Source organism: Loxodonta africana, chromosome 17 (assembly GCF_030014295.1).
Source record: "Loxodonta africana isolate mLoxAfr1 chromosome 17, mLoxAfr1.hap2, whole genome shotgun sequence".
Taxonomy (NCBI): Eukaryota; Metazoa; Chordata; class Mammalia; order Proboscidea; family Elephantidae; genus Loxodonta; species Loxodonta africana.
The window spans coordinates 1,510,028-1,526,520 of record NC_087358.1 but is presented as its reverse complement, the minus strand read 5'-3'; the positions used below and the strand labels follow the sequence as shown (position 1 = coordinate 1,526,520).

The following is a 16,493-nucleotide window of genomic DNA, read 5'->3' as shown; positions in this document are numbered from 1 at the left end:
AAAAAAAGGAAGGACTATATCCTGAGCACTTACTGCGTGCTCCCCTCTGGGGATTGGCATCCTACGCAGTAAACTGTGGTGCTGATAGGAAAGGCCCCGTGGCCTTAGCAGGATGCTTTCTGGGGAACCTGAACCATCCGGGTCACTCCCTCCCCTGCAGGTCCCGTAGTTTAACTTAGTGAACAGGGCAGACGCTTCAGCTGGGTGACATCAGAATGGGACAGACACTCCGACAGGGTTTCCGCGAGGGTGGTGGTGTCCTTGGCACTCTAGGTGACAGGCCCCTAGCACGGGGTGTTCTCTGACTCGGCTCTCAGTGGTCAGCTGCTTCAGTCTCCTCAGCGAGCGCCCTCACTCCAGGCTAAGCGCTCCTTATGCACGTTGTTGCGTGAATAGGAAAATAACGTAAATGTGTTTGTTGGGCTTGCCTGTTACCAGCTCACTAAAACTTTCAGTAAAACCTAGAAGACTTGCATCATTTTCTTGGGTGATTTTTTTGCAAGTGTAATGACATGTTAATATCAAAACCCAGGTTAGTAAACATATAAAATTATAAATTATATAATGTATTTATAATTTTATAATATGTCATTTATATTTTTTTTAATTTAAAATTAACCATAATGGTTAGTGAAACCCTTTGAAACACAGTAAAATACTTTCAGGCTAAAAACTTGTAATCTAGAATGTCTAATACAACTGTATTAAGCCAAATGTTTCTTTTTATGTTTTTATAGCCGATTGGTGCTTTGAACCCGAAGAGGGCTGTGTTTTACGCAGAGCGGTACGAGACGTGGGATGATGACCAAAGCCCACCCTACCACTATAACACACATTATTCAACGGCAACATCTACCTTGTCCTGGCTCGTTCGAATTGTGAGTATCTTCATTAAATTACAGGTTGCCTTTAATACCTTAAAGTTTTTAACATAGGCATAGTAAATAAAAATCAAATATACTTGTTATTTATTTTGAACAAAAGTTAGAGACTGGTAAAACAGAAAATAGAGACTTCCAAACTCTAACAAAAACTGTGTAACTTTGTTTTTGTTTTTCCAATTAGTTTTCTCACTTGTAAAATTGGGTTAGGAAGATTATTGGGAGCTTTTTAACCTAACTGAAAACCAGACCAGCTGCCGCAGAGTTGAATCCAGCTCATGGAGAGCCCACGAGTGTCAGAGGAGAACTCTGCTCCACAGGTTGTGAGTGGTGGTTTTTTCAGAAGTAGATCACCAGGCCTTTCTTCCGAGGTGCCTCTGGGTGGACTCAAGCACTAGCCTTTGGGTTAGCAGCCAAGCGGTTAACTGTTTGTGCCACCCAAGGGCTCCTCTTAGACCTGAGCCAGTTATAAAGGAGCCAGACTTCAGGGGTTTCTTGGTTTTCCTTTACACCTACCGCCTCCTTTCACGCTAACTAGTATAAGCTGTGTTTGTTCTCCCCCGTTTCTTTCTCTTGCTTCTGTGGCAATGTTTTAAAAACAGCTTCTAAATGTTTTGAAGACCTCTTTCTGTAGGTCTTCTGTCTCGTCCTCCCAAGAGGTAAGTATATTAAAGTCTCTCCCATCTCAAAAACGAAAACACGCCACCACCTCCCATGCCGACACTGCGTCACTCGCCCCTCTCTGCTCAGCCCTAGCCAGCTTGTTCAGACAGGCCCTACCACACGGCTCTGCAGTGTGGCCATGCTCACTTTGACCACCTCCCAAGGAATCCTGGTTGTTGTTAGCTGTCAAGTCAATTCTGACTCATGGCGGCCCATGCGTGCAGCACAGAACTGCTCCATAGGGTTTTCAAGGCTGTGACCTTTTGGAAGCAAATCCCCAGGCCTGCCTTCTGACGCACTTCTGGGTGGGTGTGAACCACCAACCTTTCGGTCAGTAGCTCAGCGACTAGCCACTAGCACGACCCAGTCTCTGGCCTGGTTGATTTAAGCTCCATACCTGCCCCTTTGCTGAGTTGTACCTGTAGAAGCCACAAGCTGTGTGGCTAGATAGAGCTTCCCATTTGTACCAGGGCATTCCTGAGATTTAGCACCACCGCTCACTGTCCTCCTGAAATTCTCTCCTCCCATGTACTCTCTGGCAGTATCACCTCCTGGCTATCCTCCTACCATCCTAATTATCTCAGTCCTCTGCTCAGGTTTCCTACCGTCTTCCTATCCCCCATTGTCTGGGCTCTGGCACTCAATTGTAAGCTGATGACTTGCAGCTTCTGCCTGCAGCCCAAACATTTGTCTCCAGCTCCGGACTACTGGGTATTTCTACTTGAACCTTCTCGGAATACCATAAGCAGCATTTTTGGGCATGACCTCCTCATCTTCCTCAGAGGTGTGCTGTGGGCCCTTCTGCATTTCCCGTCTTCATAGATGCCACGGCCTTTCACCCAGTTACCCAGTATCAAAACCAGCGCCATCCTAGATATCTGCTCTATTCTGCCAGCCCTCCCATCCCATCGACATCACTTCAGAGCGGTCCTACCAATGACACTTCTCTACAGTCCTCCTTTTCTCTGTTCTCGGCTTAGGTTCTCATTACTTCTCATCTAGGTTACCATAAACACTCTTCACAAATCTCTTGGTCGTTAGGGTTGCTTCTCCAATCTAGTCCAGTTAAGAGTAGAGTTACTGGAGTCAGAAAGTCTGTTTTTTGGGGGGGAGGGGGAGGAGCGAGGGCACCATAAAAGACTGAGGGATGCTATAGAATGCTGAGTCAGTTCTCTAAAACAATTTCATCATCAATGTTTTCTCCCTTTACAAAGATATACTTCAGAGCACTCTTTTGTAAGAAGCTGACATGCCACAGAAACACATTGGTGAAGTAGAATACATTACAGTATGCATCCATGAGAAGGCACATCCTGTTTTCACAGGTATGTCTCCCCATGCTTAGATGACAGCTTTAATTAGGGGGCCTTCCTCCATCAATCTCTTTGTTACAGGGAGAAACTGAATTTACTACAAAAATGTAGTTTGAGTATGTTTTAAACAACTCATAAACCACTGAAAGGTGACAAAATAGAAACCATTACTGTTATAAAAATAAGTTTGTCACATATGATTCAGTTTAGTTGAACACAGATTTTGTATTTTTTATAATCCTAAACCAGCATAAGTTAGGAAATTCAGATTAACTAGTCTCTCCAGATTAGCAAACCCAAATCTTATTTAAAAAAATATATATATATATATAGTCTGTAATAATAAATAAAGGAAAAGACATTGTGCTATTATTCCCTTTTTAGACCAAAGTTATTGCATTAGTCTAATTTGTCCAAAGAGTCTCAATAATTTTATGAATTTGGATTTTTTTTTTTGTAAAAATGATTCTGAGCTAGCAGTTTCTTAAGAAATATTTTTTATTTCTTAATCCTAGCACTTTTAAACTATTAGAAATTCAATTACTTTATTTACTTGGAATTTGGGGAATATTATATAAGTTCCTGTTTATAAACCAATGAGAACTAAGTGTAAACTAAAGAACTAAGCCTTTAGTTTAAGGGTTGTAATAATTTATCAATACCTTCCAAAAGTAGGAAAATACCTCACACTCACAAAACAAATGAAAAAGCTTTTCTGAATTACTGGCACATAGACACATACAGAGTGTCTAGCTTCAGTTCTGTAGTTTCTTTCAGCCACAGATCAAAACTGAACACAGACATTTACCAGTCAGGATCTCAAAGAGATGGTTTCCTGTCCAATGAACATACAATATGTTCTTAATTGATTTGAGCTCACAAACAGACTAGCAGACAAGCAAACAAAAAGACTAATAAATTAGATTCTCTGATTACAAAACGGTCAGACCATAAAACCAAATTCCCAATCCTTGCTGCCACCAGCAGGAAATGACTTATTAGCTGTGCATGAAGCAAAAACAAAACCAAAGTATCAGCAGAGCATAAAAACCCCTGGAGGAGAAGAGAGTCAGTAAAGGTAAAGCTGCGTCTGCTGCCTGGGGCTCTCTGTGGAAGCCGAGCAGAGACGGGCTGGGCGTGAGTGGCCTGCGAGATGTACTTCTTAAGCAGCACAGTCCGTTTGGCTTCATCAGGTCAGTCCGCGGGCCATCTTGGAGGGCCTCCAGAACTGGTAGAGAAGGACATTGTTAGAAGACGTTTCACCAGATGTCTCAGTGTGGGAGGACTTTCCATGCCAGCCAGGTCCCATCAGTGACAACCGTTGCCTTAGTTATTGTCCCTGTCAGAGGGGCTTAGGATGTCTCTCAGTTATTTTGGGTGGAAAGAAGATAGAGCCGGAAACCATTTCTGAGAATACATTGTCAACTGGGCCGTTGTGAGAGTTAAATGAGACAGTAGATGTGATAATATTTTGAAATGCATGAAGTAGTATCCCATGGTTTTTATGTAATCAGATGAGTCTGAAGCTAGATTTGACAAGACTTATCCAAGTGTGAGTCTGTAAAAATATTTGTAATCAACAGCCTGGTTTAAATTAAGTGGGTGGTGCAAATAGTTAAACAGCTAAGCGCTCAGCGACCAGCTGAAGATTAGTGGTTCAAACCTACCCAGAGGCGCCTCGGAAGACAGGCCTAGGGATCTTCTTCTGAAAGGTCACAGGCTTGAAAACCCTACAGAGCAGTTCTCCTGTGCACGTGTGGGGTCACTGCGATCAGAATCGATGCAAGGGCAACTGACAACAACCTCCCTGATAAGCTAAACCCTTTCTCAAATCATAAATCAGAATTCATCCATGAGGTGATTTAGTGAAAGGGAATTAAGAACCTGAATCTACGCAAGGCTGTGGCAGGACAGTCTACACACTTGGCCTAAACTTGATCCCGTAGCACTGTCTGTAACAGTGCTGTGCAGTAGAAATATAATGCAAGCCACCTTTGTGACTTAAAATGTCTGGAACTGCATTTAAGAGCAAAAAGAAGCAAGCGAAATTAATTTTATTTTTAGCCCAATTTATCCAAAATGTTTTCATTTCAACATGTAAACAATATAAAAATTATCCATGAGATATTTTCCATTCTTTTTTCCACTAAGCGTTAGAAATCCGAGTGTATTTAGCATCTCAGTCGAAGTGGCCCCATTTCAAGCGCTCAGCAACCTCACGTGGCTGGTGCTCCTGTACTGGACAGACAGACCTGAAGGGTCGCTTTTCTGGGGACTCTTTCCACCAGCACATCAAGGTCTTGCTGTTAAAAGTAGAAGTATTTTGGTCTCATAGCTTCCTAAGTGTTTAACCTAATGGCCCGGGGAATTGTAATTTCCTAACTGCCATCCCAAGGAATTTGTGAAGTAGCAAATGCCTTAAAATTTGTGTCACTAAGAATTTGTTCATAAAAATAAAATACAGATTAAAATAAGCACCTGCCCTTTACCTTTTAAGCCTTTTGACTTAAAGTCGTTAAACTTATTATTAGTTTTAGTCAATATGTCTAGTATGGCAATGATAATAATTGCTTTAAAGTGCTAATTGCCTATGTGTCCTGTTACTTTAAATTTAAAATATTATTTTGGACAATACCAGTGAGATCACTTGTCTGAATTAAACACTGTAAAACACTGTTTCCTTGATAGCTACTTTTGTGCAAAAGATTAATAAACTATTACAGTGCGGCTTCTGATTTCTTCAGCTATTAACCGGTGTAGAAGGACACGTTTCGCATGGACTGTGTTCATTGTAAAGAGCCCTGGTGGCACACGTTGATGAAGCATTCAGCTGCTAATGGAAAGTTCTGGGCTTCAAACCCACCAGCCACGCTGCAGGAGAAGGTTGTGGCAGTCTTGCTAGAGACGGCAGCCTTGGAACCCTGTGGGGCATTCTGCTTTGTCCTGCAGGGTTGCTTTGGGTCAGAATCAACTTGATGGCAACAGGTTTGGTTTGTTTTGGTTGGTGTTTATTTTAAATCTTACCCAGAACATATAAATAACATCCACACAAAAATAATTAAATCTTACTCATGGACCTTTCTAGCCCTCAGTAAGCTATTCGCCTTCAAAATTCAGTATATTCAACCTCTGTTTTCAAAGCTGATTTGTCAGACATTTAATCATAATTCTTAGGGAGTTAAGTCAGTTGTGCAACGAAAGTTTTAACTTTCTAAACTTTCTTTATAAATTATGGGTTGCTTTGAAAGCTTAGCCAAGAGACTGTTTAAAACATAATATAGAAAAAAAAATAGTAGATGCCCTTTTGCAGTTGTGATAATTGAAACCGAAAGATAATAACACTGAATAAATATTGCTGTCATGTTTATCTTGAGTACCGATGTTCAAGGACAATGCAGACTTACTTAGAGAAAGGTGAGGAGTACTTAACCCAAGAGCCTGGTGCATAGTAAGTGCGTGTTGCTGCTGTGTGCTGTCTGGTCCACCCCCGACTCACAGTGACTCTATAGGACATAGGCCCCATAGGGTTTCCAAGGCTGTGATCTTTACAGAAGCAGACTGGCACATCTTTCTCCCAAGGAGCGGCTAGTGGGTTCAAACCACTGACCTCTCAGTTAGCAACATAGCACTTAACCAGTGCGCCAGCAGGGCTCCGTAGTAGGTACACAGGATAGGTTAACTAATACAGATTTTTGTGAAGATTCTAAAAGATGCTTCTGGGCTGTTTCATAACCAATGGGGAGAAAACAAATTTCTGGGATTAGACAAAGTCTAGTTCAAATACTGGTTCCTCAATTTCCTAGAACTGGCCTTGAATTTTCTCAAATGTAAAACGAGAATAATACCAACTCTGAAGGGTAATTGTGAGGATTGAGATAATACAGCGTCTGGAGTATGGAAGGTGCTCAGTAACTTGTAGTTGCCTTCCCTTTGGTATTTATCATGCCATATCGCTTCAAGATATACGTTCTTTCTTTCTTTGATCTAGTTATGTTCCAAGCCCTATCTCTTATGATGGACGGGGTTTGCATTTGACTTTCACATGGGTTAAAGAAAAGGAAAAGAAGACAACTAAAGAGGAGAGGGACTTGAGAAGACTTTTATGAGATGACTAAGCGAGAATCCTGTAACACAAAAGCATAGAGAAGTTGGGTAAACGGAAGAGGAGGACAGGGAAACGGTGTTGGACTGCCCCGGATGGGATTAACTGATCTGTGATCACCTAAAGGCAAGGAAGGTTGTTGGGAGTGATTGTGGGAAGAAGGATGTTAGGAGCATGACATCTGCCATTGCCATCTATATTCACAGGCCTAACCCTCAGTTTTTAAAGTCCAAAGGGTGTGGTCATTTTAATTTCTGGAAGAGTTCCTGAAGGCTAACGTAATGCTTGACCCTCTATGTCAGCCAGGCATGAGTGCAATGAAAAAACAGCGGCCTTGCACTGTGCCTCGAAGGGGACAGGGAGATACACGGAAAAAGTCATCTCCACGGAAATCAGAGCTCGGAAGATCAATACTCACTTATAAACAAATAGGTTGTCGATTTCTATTAGCACTCCACAACTGTGGCCACTGGAGGCCTTGAGGAATAAAGAGACAATATGTCAGTAATACAGTATGTGACCCTAGAACAGCTGTTAATCAGATCTTTTTAAAGGCTACTTAAAACAGTGAAATGAGGAATTCTTCAATATTCTCAACTTTTAGGTTCCACCAGATTTATAAACCTGGTGAAACAAATTTTTATTTTTTTTAATCTTAGTTAAGGTGTCTTCACTATGCCCATCAGAGCTATTCTTGGCAAATCTTTGTTAAGGGTTAAAAAACAGAAAACATTTATAATTTAGGTCAGGGTAGAGATCAGATTTAGTGTTTGATGACTGGAAGGTAGGCTTTGCATGTGTAAATGAGCCTTCGCTCACATCTGCTTCGTAGGTTATAAAACACAGAGACAAGGCTGATCTCTGCAAAATAATTGGTGCCCCTTGCCTGCAGAGAAGAAAGAAATGCCTTATACCAAGCCAGCATCCTAGAATAGTGAGAATTCTGAAGGTAGAACTATTTGGTCAAACATCTACCAGTGGTTAAGCATAGAAAAGACTATTTTTTATTATATTAAAAAAAAAAAAAAGACTATATTTATGTCATATTCAAGACTGTTCCACTCTGACTGATCCCTATCCCATCCCCCAACGGTACCTGATGTGTTTACTTACGTTCAACACGCATTTATTTTTTTTAACTGTGAGCCAAGCCCCGTGCTTGGTGTTGGGGTCGTGGAGATGAGTGAGGCCTGAAGGCACAAAGTCAGGTTGAAGAGCCTGTGAACTGCAGTGTGGGGGAGTTCAGCAGTACACAGCTGGCTCAGCGTATACAGCTGGCAGCCATTGCTCTTAACGCTGTGTCAGACAAGACACTTTTGAGCTTTCTCTGTCTTATTTTATTCAATTTTATTTAATTCCCATAATGACCCACAAGCTTTTTTCATCCTCAGTTTAAGTAGATAAAGGAACTGAGACACAATTTTGTAACTGAGAGGTCAAGTCACTTGCCCAGGATGGGTGGACGACCCACCAAGATCCACACTTAGAACTGCCATGTTTCAATTTACCATTGCTAACTTTAGAATTTCTGTATTGCCATTTTAATTAATTTAATTTAGTGATCAGATACACACATGTTTAAAGTGAATTAAAAGTCTTCAAAGCAAATTAATTGTTGAGAACAATCGCATGTTTTTTTCCTCCTAACTTAGTTTGGGTGACATCTCTTTGTCTCTTATGTCACTTAAAATCTTAAACAGCAAGATGGACTTCCTGGATGCATGTCTGATTTCCAGGTGAAGCAGTAATGCTCCCACGTGGCCCCTGTACTGTTACAGCCATCTGGGTTTCATCTCTTCCTTCACACTTTTCTGTCATTCGCCACTGAACAGGGAATATTGGCAATGCATTGTAAACTTATAAAATTGGTGAAGCCATAGCACAGGACCAGCAGCTTTTCTTTCCATTGTGCATGGGATCACCGTGAGCCAAGGGCAGCTAACAACAACAGCAGCAATACAATAGCACAACCAAATCGTAGGAGGAGATTGAGGACCAGTGATATTTGTGAGCTGTTGTGCAGCAGTCGACCCTATGGCTAGTGACAAGAAGGGAGTTTAAAGGCACAAAATAATGCTTTCTGCGTGTGTAAATATTAACAGAGATCAAATTCTGAAGAAAATAAAATCTGAAGTATTTAGGGAAATGTCGTATAGAGTTCTTAACATTTTTGAATGAGTGATACAGTCATTCTAGACTTAGAAGTTATGAATTATGGAAAAGGAAATACGCTTATCTTTGCTATTCTTGTACTCAAGGAACCCTGGTGGCGCAATGGTTAAGTGCTCAGCTGCTAACCAAAAGGTCAGTAGTTCAAATCCACCAGCAGCTCCATTGGAGAAAGACCTGGCAATCCGCTCCCATAAAGATGACAGCCTAGAAGACCCTACAGGCCAGTTCTACTCTGTCACACCACGGGGTCCCTATGAGTCAGAACCAACTCAGCTGTACCCAACAAAAACATTCTTGTATTTACCTAAGAAATCTTTAATAAAAATGAAGGCTAGTTAATCCTTTTAATTTTGGAATAGAATTTAATGACGTCAAAAAGAGTGCTTCCAATTGGACTAAACCAAAAGCAAAGAAGTTTCCTGAATAAATTGAATGCTTTGAAGGCCAGCGTAGCAGGGGCAGGGGTCTGGGGACCATGGTTTCAGGGGACATCTAAGTCAATTGGCATAATAAAATCTATTAAGAAAACATTCTGCATCCTGCTTTGAAGAGTGGCGTCTGGGGTCTTAAACGCTAGCAAGCAGCCATCTAAGATGCATCAATGGGTCTCAACCCACCTGGATCAAAGTAGAATGAAGAACACCAAGGATATGAGGTGATTATGAGCCCAAGAGACAGAAAGGGCCACATGAACCAGAGACTACATCATCCTGAGACCAGAAGAACTAGATGGTGCCTGGCTACAACCGATGACTGCCCTGACAGGGAACACGACAGAGAACCCCTGAGGGAGCAGGAGACCAGTGGGATGCAGACCCCAAATTCTCATAAGACCAGACTTAATGGTCTGACTGAGACTGGAAGGACCCCGGTGGTCATGGCCCCCAGACCTTCTGTTGGCCCAGGACAGGAACCATTCCCAAAGCCAACTCTTCAGACATGGATTGGACTGGACAATGGGTTGGAGAGGGATGCTGGTGAGGAGTGAGCTTCTTGGACCAAGTGGACACTTGAGACTATGTTGGCATCTCCAGTCTGGAGGGGAGATGAGAGGGTGGAGGGGGTTAGAAGCTGGCAAAATAGACACAAAAAGGGAGAGTGGAGGGAGAGAGCAGGCTGTCTCATTAGGGGGAGAGTATTTGTGGGTGTGTAGCAAGGTATATGTGGGTTTTTAGTGAGAGACTGACTTGATTAGTAAACTTTCACTTAAAGCACAATAAAAATTATTTAAAAAGAGTGCTTCCCTCCCAAAAATGAAAACTGCAGAAATAGCATCAAAATTAAATGCATTAGGAGCTCCTGAAGAAGTTATTTCTAGGTTTCATGCTCTGGGAACCGCATGACAGACACAGTGTTAACCTGAGGGCATAGTCATAGTGCTGGCAGGGTTTGAAGAGTTTGTCTCATTTGACTTGTTTATTTCATTCATTCATTTGGTAGATTATACATTGAACCACTTCTGTGTACTAGGAGTTGTCTAAGTGTTGGAGATAAAACAGTGAATAAGATAGACTTGGAGTTTGCCTGTCTAGTCAGGAATATGGACAAGTTAACCAGTTAGGAAACTGTGTGATAACTGCTTCAGTGCTGTGTTTGAGGAAATACAGGTTGCTATTAAGAGCCCTCCTGGTGCGATGGTTAAGTGGTTGGTTGCTAACTGAAAGGTTGGCCATTTTCAACCCACCAACGGCTCCTCAGGAGAAAGACCTGGCAATCTGCTCCCATAAAGATTACAGCCTTGAAAACTCTGTGGAGCAGTTCTGCTGTCACGTGGGGTTGCCATGAGTCAGAATCAACTTGATAGGAGTGGACTGGTTTTTTTGGTTTCCTTTAAAGAAAGAGCAAGGTCCCAGGCTGGTACAAATGGTTCGTGTTCAACTATAACCTAAATGTTGGTGGTTTTAGCCCAGCAACAACAGCATTTGAGCACTGGAGAGCACTGGCAAATCACAGAAAGTCTTCCGGGAGAAAAGGACATCTTGGCTGAGACTTACAGGATAAAACAGGGGCAGGTGAGAATAGTGTGGGAGGGGTCAGTGTACCAGGCAGAAGGAACACCACACACGGCAGACAAGAAGTGGGAGAAGTGTGGGGTGAGACACAAAGGGGGTAAGAGATACAGGTGAGCCGTTAAGCAGGTTCAGATCACAGGGAGTCTTGTAAGCCAGTAGTTTAGACTTTTTCCTGAGAGCTCTGAAGAGCCATTGAAGGATTTTAAGAAGTGATTTGGATTTTTTTAAAAAAGCCATCAGACCATAATGTGGTACTAATACTTCAGCAGGCTTTCACAGGTGGTTTGCAATGGGCCTTCCATACCTAATTCCACACAACTGTGAACGGTATTCCAGTAACTTTCCTACTTTCTGCTTAAATATTAGCAAGAAAACCTGAGTTATAAATTGACAATAACGCAAAACCTTTTATCATAAAATCAAGGTTCCTCAGTGGTGCAAACGGTTTGCACTCAACTGCTAACTGAAAGGTTGGTGGTTGGAGCCAACCCCGCACCACTGTAGAAGAAAGGCCTGGCAACCCGTGTCCGTACAGATTACAGCCTGGAAAACCTTATGGAGCAATTCTACTCTGTAACAGATGAGGTCGCCATGAGTCGGAATCCACTCCACAGCCAAGAGTTCAGTTTTTCTGGTGTGTTGTGTGCCATCGAGCCGACTCCGACTCATAGCATCGAACTGCTCCGTGGGATTTCCCAGGCTGTAATCTTTACAGGAGCAGGTCACCAGGTCTTTCTCCTGTGGAGACACTGGTAGGTTTAAACCACCAACCTTCCAGGTAGCAACTGAGCACTTAACCATTGCACCATGCATGGCCTTAAATATTAGAAATAAAATCTGATTTATAAACTGACAATAAAGGAAAATCATTTTTCATAAACTCACAGACCGTTAGGCCTGTCAATTTTGTAGCTAAGGAGCACGAAGCCTGAGAAGCGCAGACGAGCCGAGGCTGCAGAGCGGGCGCCCACAGTGGCCTGGGCAGGCCCACGCTGCATGTGTCCAGGACCCTGCGCTGGTCCCACCTCGCGGGGGCTTCAGAGGTGGTCCGACTCTACTGAGGAACAAGGGCAGCTGTGTGCAGAATGACCCAACTTCTGCTTCTGTTCTCTGCGTAGGAACCCTTTACGACCTTCTTCCTCAATGCAAATGGTGGGAAATTCGACCATCCTGATCGAACCTTCTCGTCGGTTTCAAGATCTTGGAGAACTAGTCAGAGGGACACTTCTGATGTAAAGGTAGGCTCTTTCATTTGTGGATATCAATTGAATTCCAAAATGTGTAAATTTTGATATTTTTATTCAAGTGAGTGTGTAAGGCATTTTATGCTGCAGTTTTCTTCTGTAATATTTTCTGCTTATATGATAAGTCTAACCTAACAGGAAACTACGGAATAATTTTGAACATCATAGAAAATGATTCAAGATTCTTTTATTTTGTATTACTCTGTTAAGGTGTTTTAGTTCTTTCAAAAAATCCCTTTCTAATTTAGATCGAATAATCAGGAGATGGAGCGAAAAGCCTATAAACTGCCTTTCCTGCTGTTAACTCAATATTTGGCCCATTCCATAAAACACAGCAGGAATTGGATTTGACCTTAAAATGTCATATTGTTATAGCTTGCACGGCTTTGGGTTTGCATAGCCCGGGGCAATTAATAAAGCATTAATGACAAGACCCATTTAAAATGTAGGCTTTTCTGTAAAGCCTTCGCTTTTTCTTGACTGTGCCTGGGAATAATATACATCAATACACGTTAGATTAAACCAACACACACACAATATCCTGGAATAGCCGGAGAGGAGAGTCATTTTATAGTTGGTACTACTTAGCTAAATACAAAGATCAGTTATTCATTTACCTAGACTCTCGCAAAAAGAAAGTGGTTATATTCAAAACAATAACATACATTAATCCTCCGATTTTTCTCATTTTTTTCCCTGAAAATAAGATTACAGGACTGGGTTAATGCATAGGTATATGTCTTTCTTATTTGAAGCCTTTTTTCATCAAAGAGAATTTTCCCCTCACTGTCATCCAGACTGGCTATGAAAAGTCATGGCATCACTCCACTCAGGGTCTTACTTAAGCCAATGAAAGACAATGAATTTGAGTCAAGATTGTCATTACATATCTGTGCTTATCTATTGCAAACCATTTTTAAAAAGCAATTACAGTGCTGCTAAACTATAAGAAAATTGGGTAAGTAAAACAACTTTTGTTCAGTTCTTTTTCAAAGCAGACAACAAAGTAAATGGATCCAAGTAGACTGTAGCATACCTGTGTGTTTTACGCACAGCCATCAGCGTTTATGTAAAGGAATATGAATTTATACAATGTGTTCACCTTTGGAAAAAAGTAGGAGAATCTAACACGCATCATGGGTATATTAAACTCAGATGACCCACATTTTTCTTCTCACAGTCTTACAACTTCCCTGAGGAGTTAAACTCTGGTATATCCATAAACCGTCATTTACGTTGATGCTGCTAACCAAAGAGTTGGTGGTTCGAACGCACCAGCCGCACCGTGGGAGAAAGGTGTCGCAGTCTGCGTGCGTAAAGATTACAACCTTGGAGACCCTGTGAGGCGGTTCTGCTCCATGCTGTGGGGTTACCATGAGTTGGAATCAACTTGACAGTGAGGGGATTTGTGGGATATCAGTGAAATCAGGGAAGGAGCCAATTCTTACTTTATAACGCTTTGAGAATTAACAAGGAAATAGGAGCCCATAGGCTTACGTTGAATAATAGCATCTGGAGTTAGCACCATATTCATTAGATACGTCCAATAAATAGCTCGTAAGTATGTGAATTAAATATCCTTATCTATAATTTGGAGTCCCTGAGTGGTGTGAACAGTTAACAAGATCAGCTGCTAACTGAAAGATTGTAGGTTCAGGCACACCCAGAAGCTCCTCAGAAGAAAGCCCTCGTGATCTGCTTCCAAAAAATCAGCCACTGAAAAGCCTGCGGCCACGGTTTTACTCTGACACACGTGGGGTCACCAAGGGTACACGCGGGGCCGCCAAGGGTACACGCGGGGCCGCCGAGGGTACACGCGGGGCCGCCGAGGTTACACGCGGGGCCGCCAAGGGTATACACGGGGTCACCAAGGGTTGGAGTCAGCTTGGTGATAGCTTTTTTTTTTTGAATCTATAATTCAATGCTTCCTATAACATCTAGCTGCTAACCAAATGGTGGGCAGTTCTAATCCACCAGTCACTCCTTGGAAACCCTACAGGGCAGTTCTTTTCTGTCCAATAGGGCCTCTATAAGTCGGAATTAAGTCTACAGCAGTAGGTTTAGTTTTGGTTTTGGTATCACATCTAAGATTATATCTTAATTCAGAGCTGTTTTTAGATGCGGTTGAGTCGATTCCGACTCATAGCGACCCTGTGTACAACAGAACAAAACACTGCGCGGTCCTGCACCATCCTCACCATCATTGTTATACTTGAGCCCACTGTTGCGGCCACAGTGTCAATCCATCTCATCGAGGGTCTTCTTGTTTTTCAATGAACCTCTACTCTACCAAGCATGAAGTCCTTCTCCAGGGACTGATCTCTCCTGAAAACAAGTCCAAAGTAACATAACCAAATTCAGAGCGAGGTCCATATTATATCGAGGTATTCCGAGTGAAAATGCCTGGTCACTGTTACGTGCCATCATCGCAAAGATAAAATTGGCTTTTCACCTTAATTCTGGGATCCACCCTCACATGTTTGCGCACACACATTTTGTTCAGTCCTTCTAATTTATGTGTATACAGGTGCAGCTTCAATCTCTACTTTCTATCTTGAGAATTTTTTTGATGCTTTTCACCACCAAATACACCAAATATCTCACACCCAAGAGAGTCCAGGCAGGTAGCATTTCCGTCCTCATGGCCAGCATCCTAGACCAGGCTTTCCCCTCTAAAACTGCTAGGAATTTTCATGGCAGTTTTACTTTTCAGAAAATTTTCAGAAACTTTGACAATATTTTGTTAATAATTGTGCTTCTCTGGCTTCTGGGGTCAAATCTTAGAGAACGATGGAGTCATGGTTATGAATAAGTAGGAAGGTTTGCTATTTTTTATGCTCAAGCAGCTGTGCTGAAGATAAACAGGTACTTTCTGTTCCCCCGAGACTTAGTTTATGAGCAGCTCATTTCCCCAGCTTGGCACTGCACAGAACGTTGTGATCTTCAGCTGCCTGCCCCCGAGTGGGACCTTCCATGCTACAGAATGTATCTTGAATGGCTTTCCTTGCAGAGCTGCCCCTTTAAAGGCTGCAAGCGGCATACATGCACAGCGAGACCTGTGCAGAGCCGGAACTCGCCGGGACTGTCTTGTTTTGCTGGGTCTCACACGTTTTCCACCTTTGACAGGGCGTAGCCTTACCTCATAAACACCCAGTGAGCCTTCCTTCTCTGACAGGTTCCCACCTTACATAGGTTCCAGTTTTTGCTGTTCGATCATTTATTTACACACCCTCCTCTTGAGTCGTTCGTCTTTCTGATTTTTGCTTTTAAACACAAGTCTGCTGTGAGCTGTTGGTGACCTTTGTGTAGACATGTGAAGAGTAATTCCTTCTAAGGGAAAAGGCTGTGCAAATTAGTAACTCTGAACGATATCGCTAAGTCATCATCCACAAAGGTAATTCACGCCCTGGCTCAGTGTGCGAGCGCCTGCCCTCACCATCACTGTGGGGAGGAACGTTGCAACCCTTGCAAAATCTGATACGTGAAAAATGGAGTCTCTTTGTTGTTGCTTGAATTCCTTTAACTATGAACGAATCAGGTCTTTTTTATACATTTGTTGTTCTGAAAACTGATTCATTTCATTTGCCCATTTGTCAGTTGAGTTGTCTTTTGCTTGATTTGAAAAAAAGATCTTTGAAATTGCTGAAAGTGTCGTTGCGAGTGCTGTTTCTCAGTCTCTCAGCTCTGCCGTGCTTCGGTTTTGTTTTTGTGCCTCTGTGTGCATTTTCTGCCTCCCTTTATAGCATCCAGATTTGGGTCCTTGTAGTCATATGGTTTAAGGTTAGCATTCTAATTCTAGCCATAAACCTCGCCCTACCCCTAACCAAACCCTAGCCCTAGACTCAGAACTAGCCCTAACATCAACCCTAACCTTAAACATAGCCTTAACCCTAACCCTAACCCTAACTCTTGCCCTAACCCTAAGCCTAACTAACCTAACCTGAGCCCTCAACTTAGAGAGAAGATAGGTTTTTTGGTAACACTGGTGGTGACTTGAGAATTTCTAAATTCTTGTTTAAATATATTTGTTTAAAGTATGTACTATTTTTTTCTTTCTTGTAATGACAGCAGATTTAGCAGGGAAGAAGATATTATTAAAACAATAG

The 16,493-nt window shown here is 42.2% G+C and overlaps 1 protein-coding gene across 5 annotated transcripts in view; it reads left to right on the top strand.

Moving 5' to 3' along the window:
• The window catches only part of NBEA (neurobeachin), a 914,947-nt gene that overhangs the window by 798,216 nt on the left and 100,238 nt on the right, over positions 1-16,493 (top strand). For all 5 annotated transcript variants that reach the window (XM_064269920.1, XM_064269919.1, XM_064269917.1 and 2 more), the window contains 2 exons: positions 738-878; positions 12,262-12,381. In XM_064269920.1, the coding sequence (XP_064125990.1) occupies positions 738-878; positions 12,262-12,381 (261 nt within the window). The remainder of the gene's footprint in view (positions 1-737; positions 879-12,261; positions 12,382-16,493) is intronic.